At 39.8% G+C, this 17,637-nt stretch overlaps 1 protein-coding gene across 7 annotated transcripts in view; it reads right to left on the bottom strand.

Moving 5' to 3' along the window:
- Positions 1 to 17,637, bottom strand: part of NRG3 (neuregulin 3) — a gene marked incomplete at both ends in the record, with an annotated part of 1,059,148 nt that overhangs the window by 233,405 nt on the left and 808,106 nt on the right. For all 7 annotated transcript variants that reach the window (XM_082673011.1, XM_082673008.1, XM_082673012.1 and 4 more), the window contains one exon: positions 10,489 to 10,562. In XM_082673011.1, coding sequence (XP_082529137.1) covers positions 10,489 to 10,562 — 74 coding nt within the window. The remainder of the gene's footprint in view (positions 1 to 10,488; positions 10,563 to 17,637) is intronic.

The raw sequence follows: 17,637 nt of genomic DNA, 5'->3' as shown, positions 1-17,637 counted from the left end.
GCCCTGTACACCCTTGGGTAAAGGCCAATTTAGTCTTGTGGTTACTGTTTCTTTGTTTTTAATCTTCAGATACTCTTGGCGAAACTTTCCACCATTTTTCTTTCAATTCTTCTTATGCTCAAAGTGTACCACTTGGAAACTTCCAAATAAAAAGGCCACTGGAATACTCAGTAAAGGTTATCTCCACATAGATTTTCAGTGAAAATGGCAATACTTTATGGATACTGGAAGAAAGTTACATCAATGTATAAATCTCTGGTGGGGAGGTGCCACCCTCATGCATAAGTAATTAGCCAAATATGACAAATATAGAAATAAACTGAAAATACTGTGTATATAAAATTAAACTGTACTGAAGGCTGAACGTACTCAGGCTATCAACAGCTTGTGTGAGTAGTAAGAACCCTATTAGATCCCTCAAATTGGAGAGGGTAGGGGAAGGGCAGTGGGGGAGGGGTGGAACCAGAGCCCCATTCTGAACTGAAGCCTCCCAGAGCAGGTAACCCGTGGGCTACGCAACTTCCGGCTTACACCAACCACAGGTGTAGGTGCCCTCTAGGCAGGGAAGGAGAGTGCTGCTAGGATTTCCTGTTCAGAGAGGTAGGTGTGGGCAGAGTGGAAGCCTCACGGCAGGATTAAAGACCTAAATGTAAGGACGGATATTATGAAACTCTTAGAGGAAAACATAACTAGAACACTCTCTGACATAAATCGAAACAATATCTTTTTTGATTCACCTCCTAGAGTAATGAAAACAAAAACAAAAATTAACAAATGGGACCTAATTAAACTTAAAAGTTTTTGCACAGCAAAGGAAACCATAAACAAAACAAAAACAGTCCACAGAATGGGAGAAAATATTTGCAAACAAAGCAACCAACAAGGGATTAATCTCCAGAATATACAAACAACTCATGCAGCTACATATTCAAAAAGCAAACAACCCGATCCCAAAATGGGCAGAAGATCTAAGTAGACACTTCTCCAAAGAACACGTACAGATGGCCAAAAAGCACATGAAAAGATGTTCAACATCAGTAATTATTAGAGAAATGCAAATCAAAATCACAATGAGGTATCACCTCACACTTGTCAGAATGGCCATCATCAAAAAATCTACAAACAATAAATGCTGGAGAGGGTGTGGAGAAAAAGGAACCCTCCTACACTATTGATGGAAATGTAAATTGGTGCAACCATTATGGAGAATAGTGTGGAAGTTCCTTAAAAACCTAAATATAGAACTACCATATGATCCAGCAATCCCACTTCTGGGCATATATCTGGAGAAAAATCATAATTCGAAAAGATACCTGCACCCTAATGTTCACTGCAGCATTATTTACAATAGCCAAGACATGGAAGCAAACTAAATGTCCATCAACAGAGGAATGGATAAAGAAGATGTTGTAGGGACTTTCCTGGTGGCACAGTGGTTAAGAATCAGCCTGCCAATGCAGGGGACACGGGTTCGATACCTGGTCCAGGAAGATCCCACATGCCGTGGAGCAACTAAGCCTGTGCGCCACAACTACTGAGCCTGCACTCTAGAGCCCGTGAGCCACAATTGCTGAGCCTGTCTACCACAACTACTGAATCCCATGCACCTATAGCCTGTGCTCCACAACAAGAGAAGCCACGACAATGAGAAGCCCATGCACTGAAAGGAAGAGTAGCCCCTGCTCGCCGCAACTAGAGAAAGCCCGTGTGCAGCAACGAAGACCCAGTGCAGCCAAAATTAAATTAATTAATTAAAAAAAAAAAAGATGTGGTACATATATACAATGGAGTATTACTCAGCCATACAAAAGAATGAAATAATGCCATGTACAGCAACATGGATGGACCTGGAGATTATCATATTAAGTGAAGTAAGTCAGAGAAAGACAAATACCATACAATATTACTTATATGTGGAATCTAATAAAAATGATACAAATGAACTTAATTACAAAACAGAAACAGACTCACACATCTTGAAATCAGACTTATGGTCACCAAAGTGGAAACGTGGAGAGAAGTGATAAATTAGGAGATAGGGATTAACATGTACACATTGCTATATATAAAATAGATAACTAATAAGGACCTACTGTATAGCACAGAGAACTCTACTCAATATTCTGTAATAACCCATATGGGAAAAGATTCTGAAAAGAATGGATATATATATATGACTGATTCACCTTGCTGTACACCTGAAACTAATACAACATTGTAAGTCAACTATATTCCAAGAAAAATTAAAAAAAAAAAAAAAAACAGAGAACATCACCACAGGACACGCTCACTTACACCGTGGTAGGACTCCCTCACCCACCTGCCTTGGAGACTGCCCTGTTCTGCCAGGGACTGAAGTGGCAGTTGGAAAAATAAAACTAGATAAAACTAGACGGCATTCTCCCTCCTTCATCCCGGCCCACAGTTTTGTAAAGGGACCCATACATAATGTCTCAGCAGATACCTCAAAGTCTAATACAGCAGAGTCTGAAATGTCACACAGAAAAATAATGATGTTCAAAGGAAGGGGACCAATAAGAGGAATCATAATGATTATAACTCTATGGGAAAGAGCTACTGTCAACTTTTGAGACTGTCTTTTCATTTTTCATATTTAGACTGCATAACTTATGGGGTTCAAATTCCAGCCCTACCACTTACTTAAAGTGTATCCTTGAGCAAACAGTTTGACTTATCTTTGTCTCAGTTTCTTCATCATTAAAATGGGGGGTTTTATTGTATCTACTTCAAAGAGCCATCTGACGATTATCTGAAAAATGCTTAGAACAGTGCCTGGCATGTAGATGCATCAAAAAGTGTTATTATCATTCTTTTAATAAGTACTGTTAATAAATATGTATTGTAGAAAATTAGAAAAATAGAGAAAAATGTTAAGAAAAATTATGTGTAATCTCACCACATTTTGCAATGCATGGCTTACAAATTATTTTTTAAAGGACATATATTAAATGTAAACATACATATTTTCCAAATTTGGGTGACTATATATTCCACATAAAAATTACAAAACAGTTGGAATGCTATGAGCTAAAATGATTATTAGTGGTAAACTCTGAGTGATGTGATCATGAGAAATTTTTTCTTTCTTGTAAATATATTAATCTTCCTACTGTTCTAGAAATGGTGTGCATTAGCATGTTTAATTGGTAAAAGTTAGGTTAGCAATCAAATATCTAAAAACAGCATAGATCTGATAGAATTGATAGACTTTGTAAGATTCAAAGAGGCATGATCAAAAGCTGATAATTCTGGTACTCTTCTTTCAACGCCAGAAAAAGGGTATTAAGAATTGCAAATTTTACATATTAATACATTCTACTAACAATGCTTTTATGGCTACTGGAGGGCAGAGTAATGTAGGGGACTTAAGTATTCTGAGTAGATTTCAGTCTGGAAGACATCCCCTCTCATCAGTAAGGATTAATGGGCCAAGAGCAAGTGGTTATTAGTTTATGCTTTGTGCCCTCAAGAACCTTCTGTTTCTCCATCTAACTTATTAATGGAAATTTCCTACCCAGGACCATGTAGCCCAACTCCATAGAGACTCATTCACACTTCAGTACAAATGATACTTGTAAAGTTGGGCAGTGTGCAGCCTGTGCAACAGTACACAGCCACAGCACCCCATGTGAAAAACTCACTGTCATGCTCCTGCCTAGATAAGCCTTTCCTTCCACTTCATGTGAATTTTTATTGTCCCCCATTTTGATGATAGTTCCTTAAACTGTCTGGTCTTTTATGTGTATTATTTGTACTTGTTTGTACAATTTTTTCTTGCCTCTATGCAACTGAAGATATTTGAGGTCAGATAATATGTCTCATGCAGCAAATACCATGCAGTTATAAAGGCAATAATAACAGTTAAGATAAAAAATAATGATAATACTAGATAACTTTTATTGAGTTTTCACCATGTGTCAAGCACAAACTACTCTGAATAGATTTTATTTAATCCAACAATAGCTGTCTGCAATAGAGACAATTAATATTTTATTTTATAAAGAAGAAAACCAGGACCCATCAAGGTTAAGCAACGTGTCCCATGTCAAACTATTAGTAAGAGTTGAATGAGTGAATGAAAAAAAACACTTTAATGTCTTACAGACAGCACATTCTTTGGAGTCTATAATTCAATTTAAATAAATGCAGTTTTCTAGACTATGAGTTTATTGATGGTAGGATCCTTAATTACTACCGTTTGAATCCACAGCATGGTGTACTTTATATGTGCTTAATTACTTAGGGGATAAGTGAAGGAATGAGTAAAAAGATTATTTCAGCTGTGCATTTGACCCTACTTTTGAATGGCTTGCAGGGACAGCCTGCTCGGTACTGAGGGCTGTTTTCTTCTTTTAACCAGGGTGCCTGGAGGTTTCTTCTACAGATAAAGAAACTGAGGCTCAATTGCACTGTGATTCACCCAAGGCCACACTGCTAAGAGCAAGTGGTCACAGGATTAGAATCAAGATCTTTTAACTCCTGATTCAGAGGACCTTTTCTTACACCCTTCCATCTAGTAGTTGTCACACTGCACACTTTTCCATATACTACATGAAATCGGGAAAGGCAAAAGGGTGGAACATGGGTCTCTTTGGGAAACTCCCCATTGATACCCTTCAAGGAAACCTCTGCAACTGCTTAGTCAACTCCTGCTTGGGCTCCCAGGCCCCACATTGGCTCTTGGAGGCTCTCCCAAGTTTCCCTCTCCCTCACTGTGCCACACATGGCAAAGCACCACCGCTCTGCCCTGGGCTGACTGGTTTGGGCACTGGGTAAGTGATGACCCAATCTGCTTCCTGGTACACAGAGAAGGAGACCAATAGTGCTCAGACCTGATGAGTTAGTTGTCCCTGCAAACCATTCTGAAGAGGGTTCTGTGAACTGGTTCACTGCCTGGTGCTCCCTCTGTGGCTAGAACCACATGTCACGGCAAATTTACTTTTTGGATCTGCAAAGTGATTGTTCCTGAGAAGCTGGGGTACACAAGCCCAGTTTGGAGTGATGGAGAGTCTAAAAACTCCTATCGTATTTTTTGCTAGTCTTCATCTGAATCGTATTCTGACAGGCTGCTGGCATCTTACAGGGCACCCTGAGAGCACAGCCTGGTTTCTAAGATCCAAAGAAACCAAAGTATGAATGTAAGACAGTACTGTTAAAGTTACCAGGTTAAAACCAAGATGGAGTCACTCATGCTAAGTCTCATATCAGCAAACAAAAACTTAACTAAGTTTCTATGCTTGGCTCTCCCAGAAAAGAAAGGCTTAGCTTAACCAACCAGTGCTTGCCTGCTCAGCACGAGTTACCTGACTTTCCTTTGCTCCATGTAAGTGGTGTAACCTTGCTTTAACCAATAAGCAAACACCCAGTTTAACTTCCTTGTTCTTGGTCACTTTGGTCTTTAAGAATCTCTCATCTTATACAGTTCTTCAGAGCTCCTTTCTATCTGCTGGATTGGATGCTGCCTGATTCATGAATTGCTGAATAAAAGTCTACTAGATCAGTAAACTGTGGAAAATTTTCTTTTAATGGTTTATATAGACTAGAGATAGAAGTTAGCCTCCATCCTCCCATGCGGAAGAGCAGATGACACTGAGAGTTTAAGCTGTATAAGCCCCGTGCCAAACTTGGGGCTTGCAAACTTATCAGCTCCCTCCAGCCCTGAGGATACTGGGTATTAGATGCCGATGTGGACAGGAAGGCACAGTGAGGACCGGAAATGGTTACCACTGGCTGTGTGTCAGGAAAAGGACCCGCACTGCAGATGGGTGTCTTTTCCACCCTGTACCATTCTTTGATTCTCCTCTTAAGCCATTCTCTGGAGCTGCTCTCAGGCTTTCCTTGGCCAAGGATGAGATCAGGATCTTGCTGATAACTCAGGTTGACATGTGCACTGAAGCGGGGAGACCCAGGACAATATCTGCCTGAAACCTTGGCCAGTTCATGGTTCTTCAGTTCCATCTAGCTCTGCCTTAAGGCTAGAGATGGTACCTGACCTGGGTGGGTACTGGAGATAAGAGAAAACAGGAGTCTACAGGTCGATCCTGTATTTGTGAGGAAAATGGATTTGTTCCAAAGCAATTACATTAGAAATCATCAAGAAGATGACGGCGCTTCCTGGAAGTTCACAGTGGCTATCCATGTGTTGGCAGCAGTAGGAAGCAGGGGACAGGTATAAGCTCTTCAGGAATTCTAGATTAGCTGGTCCTGGCTCCTCCACAGAAGGTCACGTCCTCTGGATCTTGATGAAAGTCTGCTCCTCTCACTGTCTTTCTTCTGAACCCCTGCTTATTCATCCTTGTGATGGGAATGTGGCTTCCATACCCTGGGTCCATATGAGGTTTTGAGTAATCTGACAATGCATTATGCTTTTCCGAAAACTGACATCAAGAGATTGTATAAGTTTGATTCTTATGTGTATACAAGTCTTCCTGAGTAGAGCTGACTACAGGTTCAGCTTGTGAGTTTTTGGAATAACAGGTCTGAAGACCCAGCCTGGGGCCACAGTGCAAACACTGGTCCTATCAGCCATTGAGTTTCTCACAGTGACATCCTGGCTTTGCTTCCCTAAATGCATGTAACTTGAGGTTATTATTATTATTATAATTATAATAAATTAATTGACAAAGGTACACATTTCTGATCAACTCTGCATCGCCTGGGGGAGAATAAAACAGCAGAGACTTCTACCCACTGTTCCTTAGGATTTCACTAAATAGAACATGCAATGAGAAAATGGGGAGAGAAGAAGGGAGAGAGAGAAGAAAAGGGAGAGAGGAGGAAAAGCAGAGGGAGGGTGTTGGAGGGATGCTTATTTCCAGAGCAGAGTCATTCCAAGATACCATGAGCAGCAAATTAAACGATCCTTCAGCAAGAATTCTGACAAGGAAATTTCATTAGGGATTTACATCTCTATGGAAGCTCAAGTTGCTGCATTAAGATATGAAAATTGTGCAAATATTGCTCCTTAGAATAATGTTTGCTGCAGGTCACTGAGTTTCAGCCAATGAAATTTAGAGTGATAAATATCATATTGAAAATAACTAGAGGAAGGAGGGGCATAGGAAAGGAAGGAAAGAGCCCTGCAGTTGGGAGCTCAGGTCCCAAAGTCATGTGGATTGGAAGTTAGACTCCAGCATTAACTAGCTGTGGGACCTTGAGCAAGTTGATTTAATATCTCCGAGGCCTAATTTCTTCATCTACAAAATGTGGTCATTTGCCAGTAACTCTGCTGGACTTTGATTGTGAGGGTTTAATGAGATAATCCAAGTAAAGTCCTTTGGCCCAGTGCCTAACACACGTAAACTCTGAACACATATTAGTATGATTACAATGAATGAGCAAGGAAGTAGGCTAATGTTTACCTGGAACTGACCTCCTGTCAATCATGGTGATAGATGCCTATAGGTATTATTATTGGCAGTATACAGATGACAAGCCCGAGGCTCGGGGGCTTAATAAATCTGCCAAGATCACAAAGGAATAAATGTTTCTGCCAGAAACAGGCCCATGCTTATGTGTCTACATGTTTTTCTCCCTCACTAGCCTTGGGGGTCTTAGAGCCTAAATCCTGTTTGTACACTTCTGTACTAAGAGAATCTGACCAATTATAGATGGCCCTTGGTGGGTGCTCAGAAAATATTTGGGGAAGGAATTAATGATCACATAAGTAAATAGATGCATGCATAGATGAATGGGAAGTAAATGCTTTTCCCATTTAAACTGTGTCACAGGGACTCATCCATAGGTTTCTCAATGTTTTGTTTTGTTTTTTTGAATTTCAAGGTGTATGGTCAGGACACTCAAGATGGCTGTTCTCTGGACATCCCCTGCTCGACTAGACTAGCGTCTGCTTCACCTACACCCTACTCACCTGACTGATGTTCTTACATACTTGCCCCAGGCTCCAGCTAATGACTGTCCTAGCTTTAGATCAGAACATCTCCACTCTGATAGCTTATCAAAGGGGCAGTGAGAAGCAGGCTGTCCCTCTGCTGGTTTCCCTGGTAACCAATGAGCCGACCTGATGTTAATTCCCCCTATAACTGGTGACCCTGCCCCCCACCCCAGCAAAGCCCGCCACCATGTTCTGCCCGCCATCTGCCACAGATGGTGGGGTCCTGCTCCAGGACCTTGCTTCGGACATGTAAGCTACCTCATCCACTAAGCCACTGCTGTCTCTTGCTGACTCTGGGCTCTTCCTTTGGTGTTGAAGCTGGGCAAGCACAGGGCTTGCAGGCCTGTGTCGTGCGGCCCAACACAAGGCATCCTGGCATTTTGATTCACATAATGATATGTCATTTTACAGAAAACAGGATAAAAAGGAAAATTTTTCATATACTTCTATAACCCCAATACTTAAAGTTCCCTTTTAGCATTTTAATGTATGTTTTTTTCCACCTTTGGACCAAAGAAAGTTCTTATTGCAATCTTACATGAAAATAATTTTCTAACTTGCTGTTTCACTTAATAGGACTATTTCATACAGCTCTTATTTTAATAATTTACTGGAACATGATCGATGTGCCACATAATGTGCTACTTAAACATAATCTTGTTTTTCAGAATGTGTCTATTTTTTCACCATTGTAAGTATTGTTGAACTAAATATTTTTGTGGATGTGAGACCAAGGTTTTCAGGGTTGGTGACTCTGATCATGGGATCATTTTTCTTTGAGAAGCACACAGTCCTTATAGTGGCCTCATTCTCAGCTTTTGCAGTGATGGACTATCATATTCAACTGAATGGCAAAGGTTTGATTAGACTGTGTAAAGAAAGATTATTTTGCCCATTCTGTACCATATGCAAGCCCTGTCCCGGTACCCGTACTGGACAGATATTCCACAGCTATATAGGAAAAGAGAAAGAAAGGAAGGAAGGAAGGGAGGAAGGGAGGGAGGGAAGGAGGGAGGGAGGGAGGGAGGGAGGGAGGAAGGAAGGGAGGGGAAGGGAGGAAGCATAAAGGGATGCAAGAAAATAATAAAGAGAAGAAAAGGAAAGGGGACATAAAAGGGAAGGAAAGAGAAAGAAAGAAGGGAAAAAAAAAAAACAAAGAGGGGAGCTAAGTATAATACATCAAAGTGAATAAAAAGAGAAAGAAAGAAATCAGCAAACCCACTCTTCTTTGTAAGATTTCTAGTATTCCAAATTATACGTCTCTAGCCACAACCATACCTTTTAGACATCAGCTTAGCAAGTGGCAAAAATCACAAGATAGGAAAGATTCAACACGTTCTAGTAACTGCCCCCTACCTGGGAAACTCCTATAGACCAGAGCCTCACATTTCAGAGAACACAGATCATGGCTAGCTTGGTTGCTGGCTTTTAGGCAACAACCACCTTTCTCTAGGAGAGCTAAATTTGCAAAAAAAAGAGGAGCGAACGCTGTACAGTGGCAGCTTGCCTTGACAAGATAAAACACAAGCAAACTGAATTAAACAAGAATTTCCTTTTTAAAAAATATTACATTTACCCGAGGAAACATACCTAAAAATTCAAGGGGGAAATGGAAATATGCATTTTGAAAAGGTGTTGAAGGATGGCTAAACATGGTCGTTACGCAGCGACGTGCACATTCACAGACCGGGTGACCTCTGGCTGTTGTCAATGCATGATAAAGTTTATGCTATGCATGTTTGGTATTCAGAGAACCAAAATCTTGCCTTTACGATTTGGAAATGTCTGTCATTATCTTCACTGAACTAAACTTCTGATTCACTGAAAGTCCCCTTTTCCTTAGTGGCAATGCAATTGTAGCAGTCATTGAAAGAGCTGATCATTTACAGATAAAGTAAAAATTTCACATTTGACCAGAATTGGGCATATTCATATAGAACGTTACTTTTTACTCTGTATAGAGACAGAAACTAATGAGTGGCAATATTTTGTAGTGGCAAATTGTCTTCTTTCATGAATGGAAAACCAAATAATTTATCATTGGTACAGTAGTCGCTGATACTCGAAGAGTGTTGCTAAAAATGAGGTTTTCACCGTTGGTTTGAAAACTTCTTATATAATTTTTTATGTGTATTTCCTTACTTTAGGAAGGTAAAGGTTAATAGGTTTAATATTTTCACAAATTACCAACCAGTGGGTAAGAAGCAATACGATACTATAGTTCTCATAATACTCTTTTGGATAAAAAATAAGGTCTTTTATGTTTCTATATTCTTGCTTTCATAATGGAGTGATAGTGGGGGAGTCTGAATGCTAAGGGAGCAGGACTTGCTGCAGTTCCCAGCAGAGGGTTGTGGTAGAGATGAATCTGGAAATCAGACCCCATCCCTGGAGAAGACCTACACCTGGACAGAGACAGTTCTGAACAAACTTTGAATGTGAGTGTCTGTCCCGAGCTCCCACCCTTGGCAGCACTCAGAGACACAAAACTGAGATACAGCCGTCAGTGAGTTAGCAACTGTGGCTCAGAGTTTTATATTGTGTTAGAGACAGAAGAAAAACGCTTGACCTACTTGGATCCGATAAGATGGAATCAGTTTTCGGCAGAAATTGATCACAACGGACTCCTTGGTAGCCTTCTTTGCACCTGAGAAAAGGGGTAAACGACAAACATATGCATGTGTTTGTGAATGGTTCGAGATTTCAACAAGCAAAGTAGCCACCAATTACATCACCGTGAGAACAGTACATTCATGCTTTTGTATGGCTTGGTTCAGTCTGTTTCTAACATTGATAGCAGGTGAATTTTAGTCATGTCTGTGTAAAAAAAACAGCACCACTTTGCTTTTATAGTTTTATAGGTAATATCTAATGAGCAAACTTAGTAGCAATGTAAGATGCCCTCAGAGCAGTATGAATAATGGTTACCCTCATAATTCTGCAGGATTCTTTAGGCAACACACTGGTCTCTAAAAGACGGCAAATACCCCTTCGGAAAGCATCATATTGCAAGTGTTATTTTCCTAACAAAAAATCATTTTCTAACGTGATTGATCAAATATTATCAGTAGATCTGGGCTGTTTATTTTCCTTGTGTTTTACTAGTTTGTTCATTTGCTAATTTTACCTTTTTTTTTTTTTTTAACTTAGCAATTCTTCCAGTCAGTGCCGCCTAACTGTTGGGTCAGAAATAGCAGCATTTATTTCAGATCCGGCAAGATCTGAAAGGCATCTATCTCTATGTGCAAGGCCTCCGTGCATTTTCTTTAAACTCACATTTTCCTCTCCTCATTTTTCTCTTTTATATTCAGCAAACGGGTGCAAAGTGCGTACTTTCTGCGAGGCAACTTTCCTAAGGTGGGTGCAATGTGGAGGCAGGGAATTTGCCTGAAAGCCCCTGCAATGGGGCATATCGCTTCAGCCCTGCCAGTCCACAGTCTTCTCACAGCTCGCTCAGTCAAGGCTGCTTGGCCGCCTCAGACAGCCTCAGCTCATCAGCGGGCAGTTCAAGGAACAAAATACAGCTGAGGCTCCGCACTCCTGCCTCTGAGCAGTCTCTGTAAGCAGGGAGGTGGCATTTAGTATATCTGCTTGAAGCTTAATCTCTCATGCTCAAGTTAAGCAGGAGCACATCCATTGTTGCTTGTGGGATGAATCTGTCCTACTTACTGAGGAGGAAATTGTGCTGCTGGCATAAAAATCAGATTTAAAAAACAATCCTCTGGTTCTTAGAAATCGACAAAATCAACAAAAGAATTCAAAGAGATTGTTCTGTCAGAGATGGGAGCCGTGGGTTCTTTCTTCAGAATATGCTTTGTTTTCTGAGTGTAATAAACACTTTATTAGATAAAGTCTATTGCAACTGGAGCAGTCACAGTGAAAGGCACCTAGGTAATTTTTCTACCTTTCATTGTGAGCTGAACTGGAATGCAGGTAACGGGGCAGGCTCTCTTTAGCACCTTTTTAAGCCTGGAACGCTGGAGTGTATTTGGCAATTTTCCCTATAGATTGAGAACAAAGACTTCTGACATATGGACACCCCAAATACCCAACAGGCTATTGAGAGAACTTGCTTAAGCAGACACATATTTTCAGAACCTTTTTAAAAATTCATTTATTGCACTTGAAATAAAGCAGGCATATCACTGGTTCGATAATGGTACAAAGTCAGAAAATACTTAAGACTGAAGCACATTTGTGATGAAGAAATAAATTCTTGTTCTCTGAAAGCTGCCCTAACATTGTTAGTTGGCCTTTATTCAAAATTACCTGAACCACAGTGTTTGGGTTTTCATTTTCTTGTAATGATGACTTAGGTGCTGGGTGGGTGCCGTAACATGCATTTATTTACTCCTGAGGTTTTTATTTCCAACATATGTGGGGGATTTTAAGCACACTTCACTCTTTGTATCTTCATTTAATATGAAAGTGGTATCCCAGGGAGATAGCTGCTTTTAAGGGGAAGTGCTTTTGTTTTGCTTTGCTTTTTAACGGGTTTTTATCACTTAAAATGCATTATTCCGTTTGCGTGTGGAGAAGAAAATAAGGGACGATGTTTGAAATTTTTCTAGTCTTCAACTGATTTTCCATGACTTTGAGCCCACTCTGAAGTGTTCAGGCCTCATGGAGTATCAGGAAAATTGCACAGTGTGTTCCTTCATACTGCCTTCACACCTGTGTGCTGGTATGAAGATAAAAAAAGTGTGATGATGTTGGAGCAGCCTGGCCCAGGCTAGGAAACCTGCCGAGGGCTGTGACTGGCTATGCAGCAAAGCCCTGCTCCTTTGTTAAGGTGGCCGCGTCCCTGCTAATTGGTGCTGGATTTTCAGAATGACAAATTAAAATTTCCACTTAAAAATCACACGTCACCTTGGTAAGTTCAAATCCATCCAAATTGGAAGACAAAATGTGGCCAGCAGGTAAAGCCAATGAGGTGGATTGAATTTATGACACTGTTAAGGAAATAAAGTAAAAGAAAAAAATGTCTAAGATGCACTTCTGTTGAACAGATTGGGTTTGACAGACCTTCTGACAGTGTGATAAACAGCACATCTTTTGAGAAATATCATTGCATGTTTGTTTTGGTTTTTGTTAGTTGTGGGGGGATTTTGAGACAATTTTTAAAGATCTTTTGTTTTCTGAGAGATACAGGTATATGAACAAGAGACGTTCATATAACAGAAAGTTCTTTCTGTTTGTTCATCTTAATAAAGCATGACAGAATTAGTAAAATTATACAAGTACATGTGTAATCTTTAAGGGTAAATACACGTTTGGAAAAAAAAAAGCACAAATCTTGAGTTAACCAGGTTAAATACTCTATTATTTTTCTACTCTGCATTGCTTCAAAGCTCCACTGAATTCATCCACTGCCTGTTCTCTGAATTTATTTATCCCTGAGAAGGCTTGCATCATAGAAATTTTATTAAAAATATCAGTGTTCCCTGGTGGTCTTAACAGGTAAGTTTTGCTTCTACAACTAGATGGCCAAAGAACAGGATTAGAATAGAAAAGACAGCCACGGTTTATAAAGAGTTGGGTAACGAAACTGGGAGAAGCGTTATCCACAGCAGCACAACCACAAAGTCAACTCAGTCAGCAAGAGCTAAGAATTTTATTTTGAAAAAAAAATTAGTCTTAAATTCTGTGTGTTCACCTACTCTGAGATGAAGGACTTGTCACTTCAGAAATCAGTAAGTTCTTGATTGTGTTGTGTGTTTTGTTTATTTACAAATTTAAAAGGCAGTGGGGAAGGGCATCATTGAGGAGACAATGTCCAAAGCAGGGTAGGGTGGATGAGGGGTTGAAGAGAACCGTGGTGTGGTAACCCTGAATAAGGGAAACTGGCCCCTGGCAATGAAGTGGGGTCAGAAATTGGAGATTCTCAGCCCAGTTTAAGTGTCAGCAAAGTACCTCTCTTGGTGAGCCTCAGGGCCAAATCACGAACCAGGTCCCTCCCTTTCCACAGGGATGGGGCCAGCTGTATATTTTCAAATGCAGACCTCACTTCTTCTACTCCTTACATCCTTCTGATTTGGTCCTCATGCCCCTCCCACTTGTTCAGCTGTACCTAAAATAACAAGCCACCCCTTCTATTCATGTTTTCCCCTTCTACATCATCCCTGAAGAAAAGCCCAGTTTTAGAGAAAAGTTTTAAAAGGCAATTCTTGGGCAAAAGAAAAGAGAATAATCCTGGCAAAGATAAGAAAATACAAAATGCATGCACGATTGTCAGCTAGAAGCTAATACTTGATTTGTCTAGTGTGTTAAAGCGAAGCAGTGAACCTAGCACTCAGCCTGGATGTGGAGGACCCCCAAGGAAGAGACTTTTTAAATGGTCAGCTCATTTGCTGATGTTCCCACAGAAATGGGCATCCTTTGGCCAGCTAAAAGTGGCTCCCATGGCCATCAGCCCACACTACTAACTTCAGACCATGCCCATCTCTTCTCTTACGATACTCACATGCTAATTTATTTCTTTGAACTCATTTTATGAATAGCAACAAATGAGAGCTAAGATTAATGACTTTGAGTGAAAATGAAAGAACTCTCACTTCTCACCAACAGCCTCCCTACATTTCCAGATTATTCTTCCATTTCTCCTGCTTCCTCCTGTTAGGAGAGCAAACCAAAGCAAAACAAAACAAAAACAAATACCACAAAAACTGTCCCATTGGGGGAACTATACTATCCATCCTCTCAATCCTCATCTGTTGATTCCCTGGTCATTTACTCATTACTGGAAGATGTGATCATTGCTTCACCCCCTTCTTCTCCATTGCTACTCTGTCTTCACTGTCACAGTCTCTGTTATCTACATGGATTCTCAGCCAACACAATGTCTCTTATCACTTCTTCCTCAACTGTATCAGAATGATTAACAGTGTCGAGTTTATAGCCTCACTTCTTCACTTAGTATTTGCATGGATATACTTTACGCAAACCTTTTGATATCCCTGTTCCCCACTTTAAACCCGAACAAAATGGGAATGATACCAGGAAGGAGAAAAAATAAACAAGCACGCATGGTTGATATTACATACATGAATTTTGGCCATTCTTATGCTTAGGGACCTTCTACCTTGCGTATTTGCAGAGATGCATTTTACATAATTTACAGAGAGAAATATATGGAGGTTAGAAAAATGTTCAAATGTTTGCTTCAATCCTGGTGTAGGGCCAGGTCTCTGCATACATTTTAGAGAAAGTATACATGCTTCCTTCTTGGAAACTTAATTTTAGACATAAAATTCAAACTAGCAGAAATCAATTAACTTCACAAGAGAAATGGTGGCAAACTGTATGGTTTCTTTCCTGACTGTACCAACTTTTACTCATAGACCAAAAAATGGTAGTTACTCTCTGGTGTTACAGGAAAGTAGACACTTTGTCAGTGATATACAAGTCTGCCAATTTTAAGGGGCCTATTAAATGCTGATTTGATAAAAGAACAATCCCTCCAGTTTGGCAATTATCTCCTGCCAATTCTCCTCAGCCTCAATGTCAGCCCTTGGTTGGGAAAAATGGAAAAATCATCAGGCGTTTAAACATTACATTTGAGAGCAGGGTGGTTTGGAGAACAGCCTGGTTTTAAATCCAGGATCGGCTATTTACTAGCTGCTTAGCCTTCCTCTGCCTCCTTTTCTTCATCTGTAACTTGGAGATAATAATAGTTGCTCCCTCCTAGCATTATTATTAGGAATAAATAACACCTGTTGTTCATGGTAAGCACTCAACACGTGTTAGTTTTTTAAAAATATTCTTTGAATTTGGAATCATCATCCCAGCTTTTCAAGTGAGGAAACGGAGGTTCAGAAAGGTTAAGCATCTTGTTCCAAAATCACACAGCCAGTGAGTACTTGAACTAGGTACACACTCAGCTGGAGTTGACTTTAAAGTCCTTGCTTGATCTGTGGCACTTTCTGACATTCTTCATGGAAATTCAGTAGATACATAAATCATCGTTCACCCAGGTATCTTTCCTAAGATTAGTATTTAAAAATATGGTCCAAATATCATGAACTGAAGCCATGATTTATGGTAAGAATTAAAGACCTAGATTTGTAAGTTATTATCCAATTTCAAAATGTTCTTAAGCAAACCATGTCACAGAGGCTGGTCACTGATTTAAAGGCAAATGTCCCTAGCTTTGTGTTAATTTAAGGGGTATTCACTAACTATGGACCTTTAGGAGTACCACTCTTAAAGAACGACATTTCTTGATTGTGGACTGTCCTCAGTTTAATAAAAAAGAAAAAGAAAATGAAAAAAGAAAGAAAAAAAAAAAAAACAGAAACAAAACAAACAAAAACAGAAGATACAGTTTCAACAAGGTGAATGAATTGCCCAGCATGGAAGAGATGGGGTGTTCTGGAGCCAGAATCCCAAACCAGGTCTCTATCTGAATGCAAATGTGTGCTGGGGGGACCAGAAACTTTTCTAGCTAAGGATCTGCAGCCTAGAGTTATAGGCTCAAAAATTATTAATGGTGTTAGAACAAATTCCCTTCCCTGCCACTCACTGCTGAAACTGAGATCTAGGTTTTGCTATGGAGAATACTGTGACACTGATTAAGGTGTAAGTTTTCTTTAGCTGAATTTAGAACTTAATTAAGTGGTCTTATTTAAAAGGAGCACTAATTAAGACAGCAAGATCTTTAAGTTAATCAACTGGAATTAAATTTACCTGTAGCCTGGCTGTAGGTACAGTCTTTCTAAAATCCTTTGAACTACAGATGGAAGAATTTAGAATCAGATTATTTTAAATTGCAGAGCAACAACTGTCTTCAAACGCGTGAGGGTCCTCCAATGTGTTATCAACAGCTTTCAAATAGATCACAAATTCCATGGCTGAGGAAACTGTTGCTTATGTCACTCACCTTACAACCATGATTATTCTTGCTAATGAAGCTATACCTGCAATTTTCAGAAAATGTAATAATTTTTAAAATTTCCCCTTAGCAAAGTTTGAATTCAAAAGTAGATGGAGGCCAATTACTTCATCATGAGTCTGATATGATTTCAGAAGTGAATCTGAAAGCATCTGCTCAAATTCAGGAGGTGTGTTGCATTCAGTTACTATTTGAGCCCTAAAGACGAAAAGGAAAAGAATGATTTCAAGTCTGAGACATTAAAAAAATATAAGAAACATGTGTTTCCTCAACTGCAAGTTCCTCTCAACCATGTGTAAACATTAGGTTCCTGGTCCAGCAGTCACCCATACACTTCATTGGTCAATTTTAGTACCAGAGGGACAGAACCTGTTTACATCATCCTCTTACTCCCATATATGGTAATTCACTTTTGAACAATCAGTGGCTAAGGAGTTCTCAGGTCAGTCTGAATAAATACCTTGGCCTTTATAGAAATTTCTGACCCTATCAAGAGCCTCACTCAGCCTTACTACTTCATTAACAAAATTAAAACACATAACATGACGTGAAGGTACTGCGCAGCTTAGAGTGCATAGCAATAGTACCCAAAGCAGCTATGTGGGCTGAAAAAGCCATTCTATCTAACTTAGCTTTGATTTTTACTGCATCTAAAAGAAAAAAGAATCCCTTTTTAGGCTAAGAAGGTAAATTAAGAAGTAATCTATTGGCCTTCTTGCAGGAAGACTAATTTCAATATCACATTAGAGGTAGTAAAATAATCATTGTCTTTATTAAGAGCAAAAGGGTTAGGGAATAATAATGACAAGTGGAGGATAGATGGAATTTTGCT

The sequence above is a fragment of the Grampus griseus genome (assembly GCF_964374135.1).
Source record: "Grampus griseus genome assembly, chromosome: 16".
NCBI classification, from domain to species: domain Eukaryota; kingdom Metazoa; phylum Chordata; class Mammalia; order Artiodactyla; family Delphinidae; genus Grampus; species Grampus griseus.
This window is presented reverse-complemented; position numbering and strand designations above follow the sequence as displayed.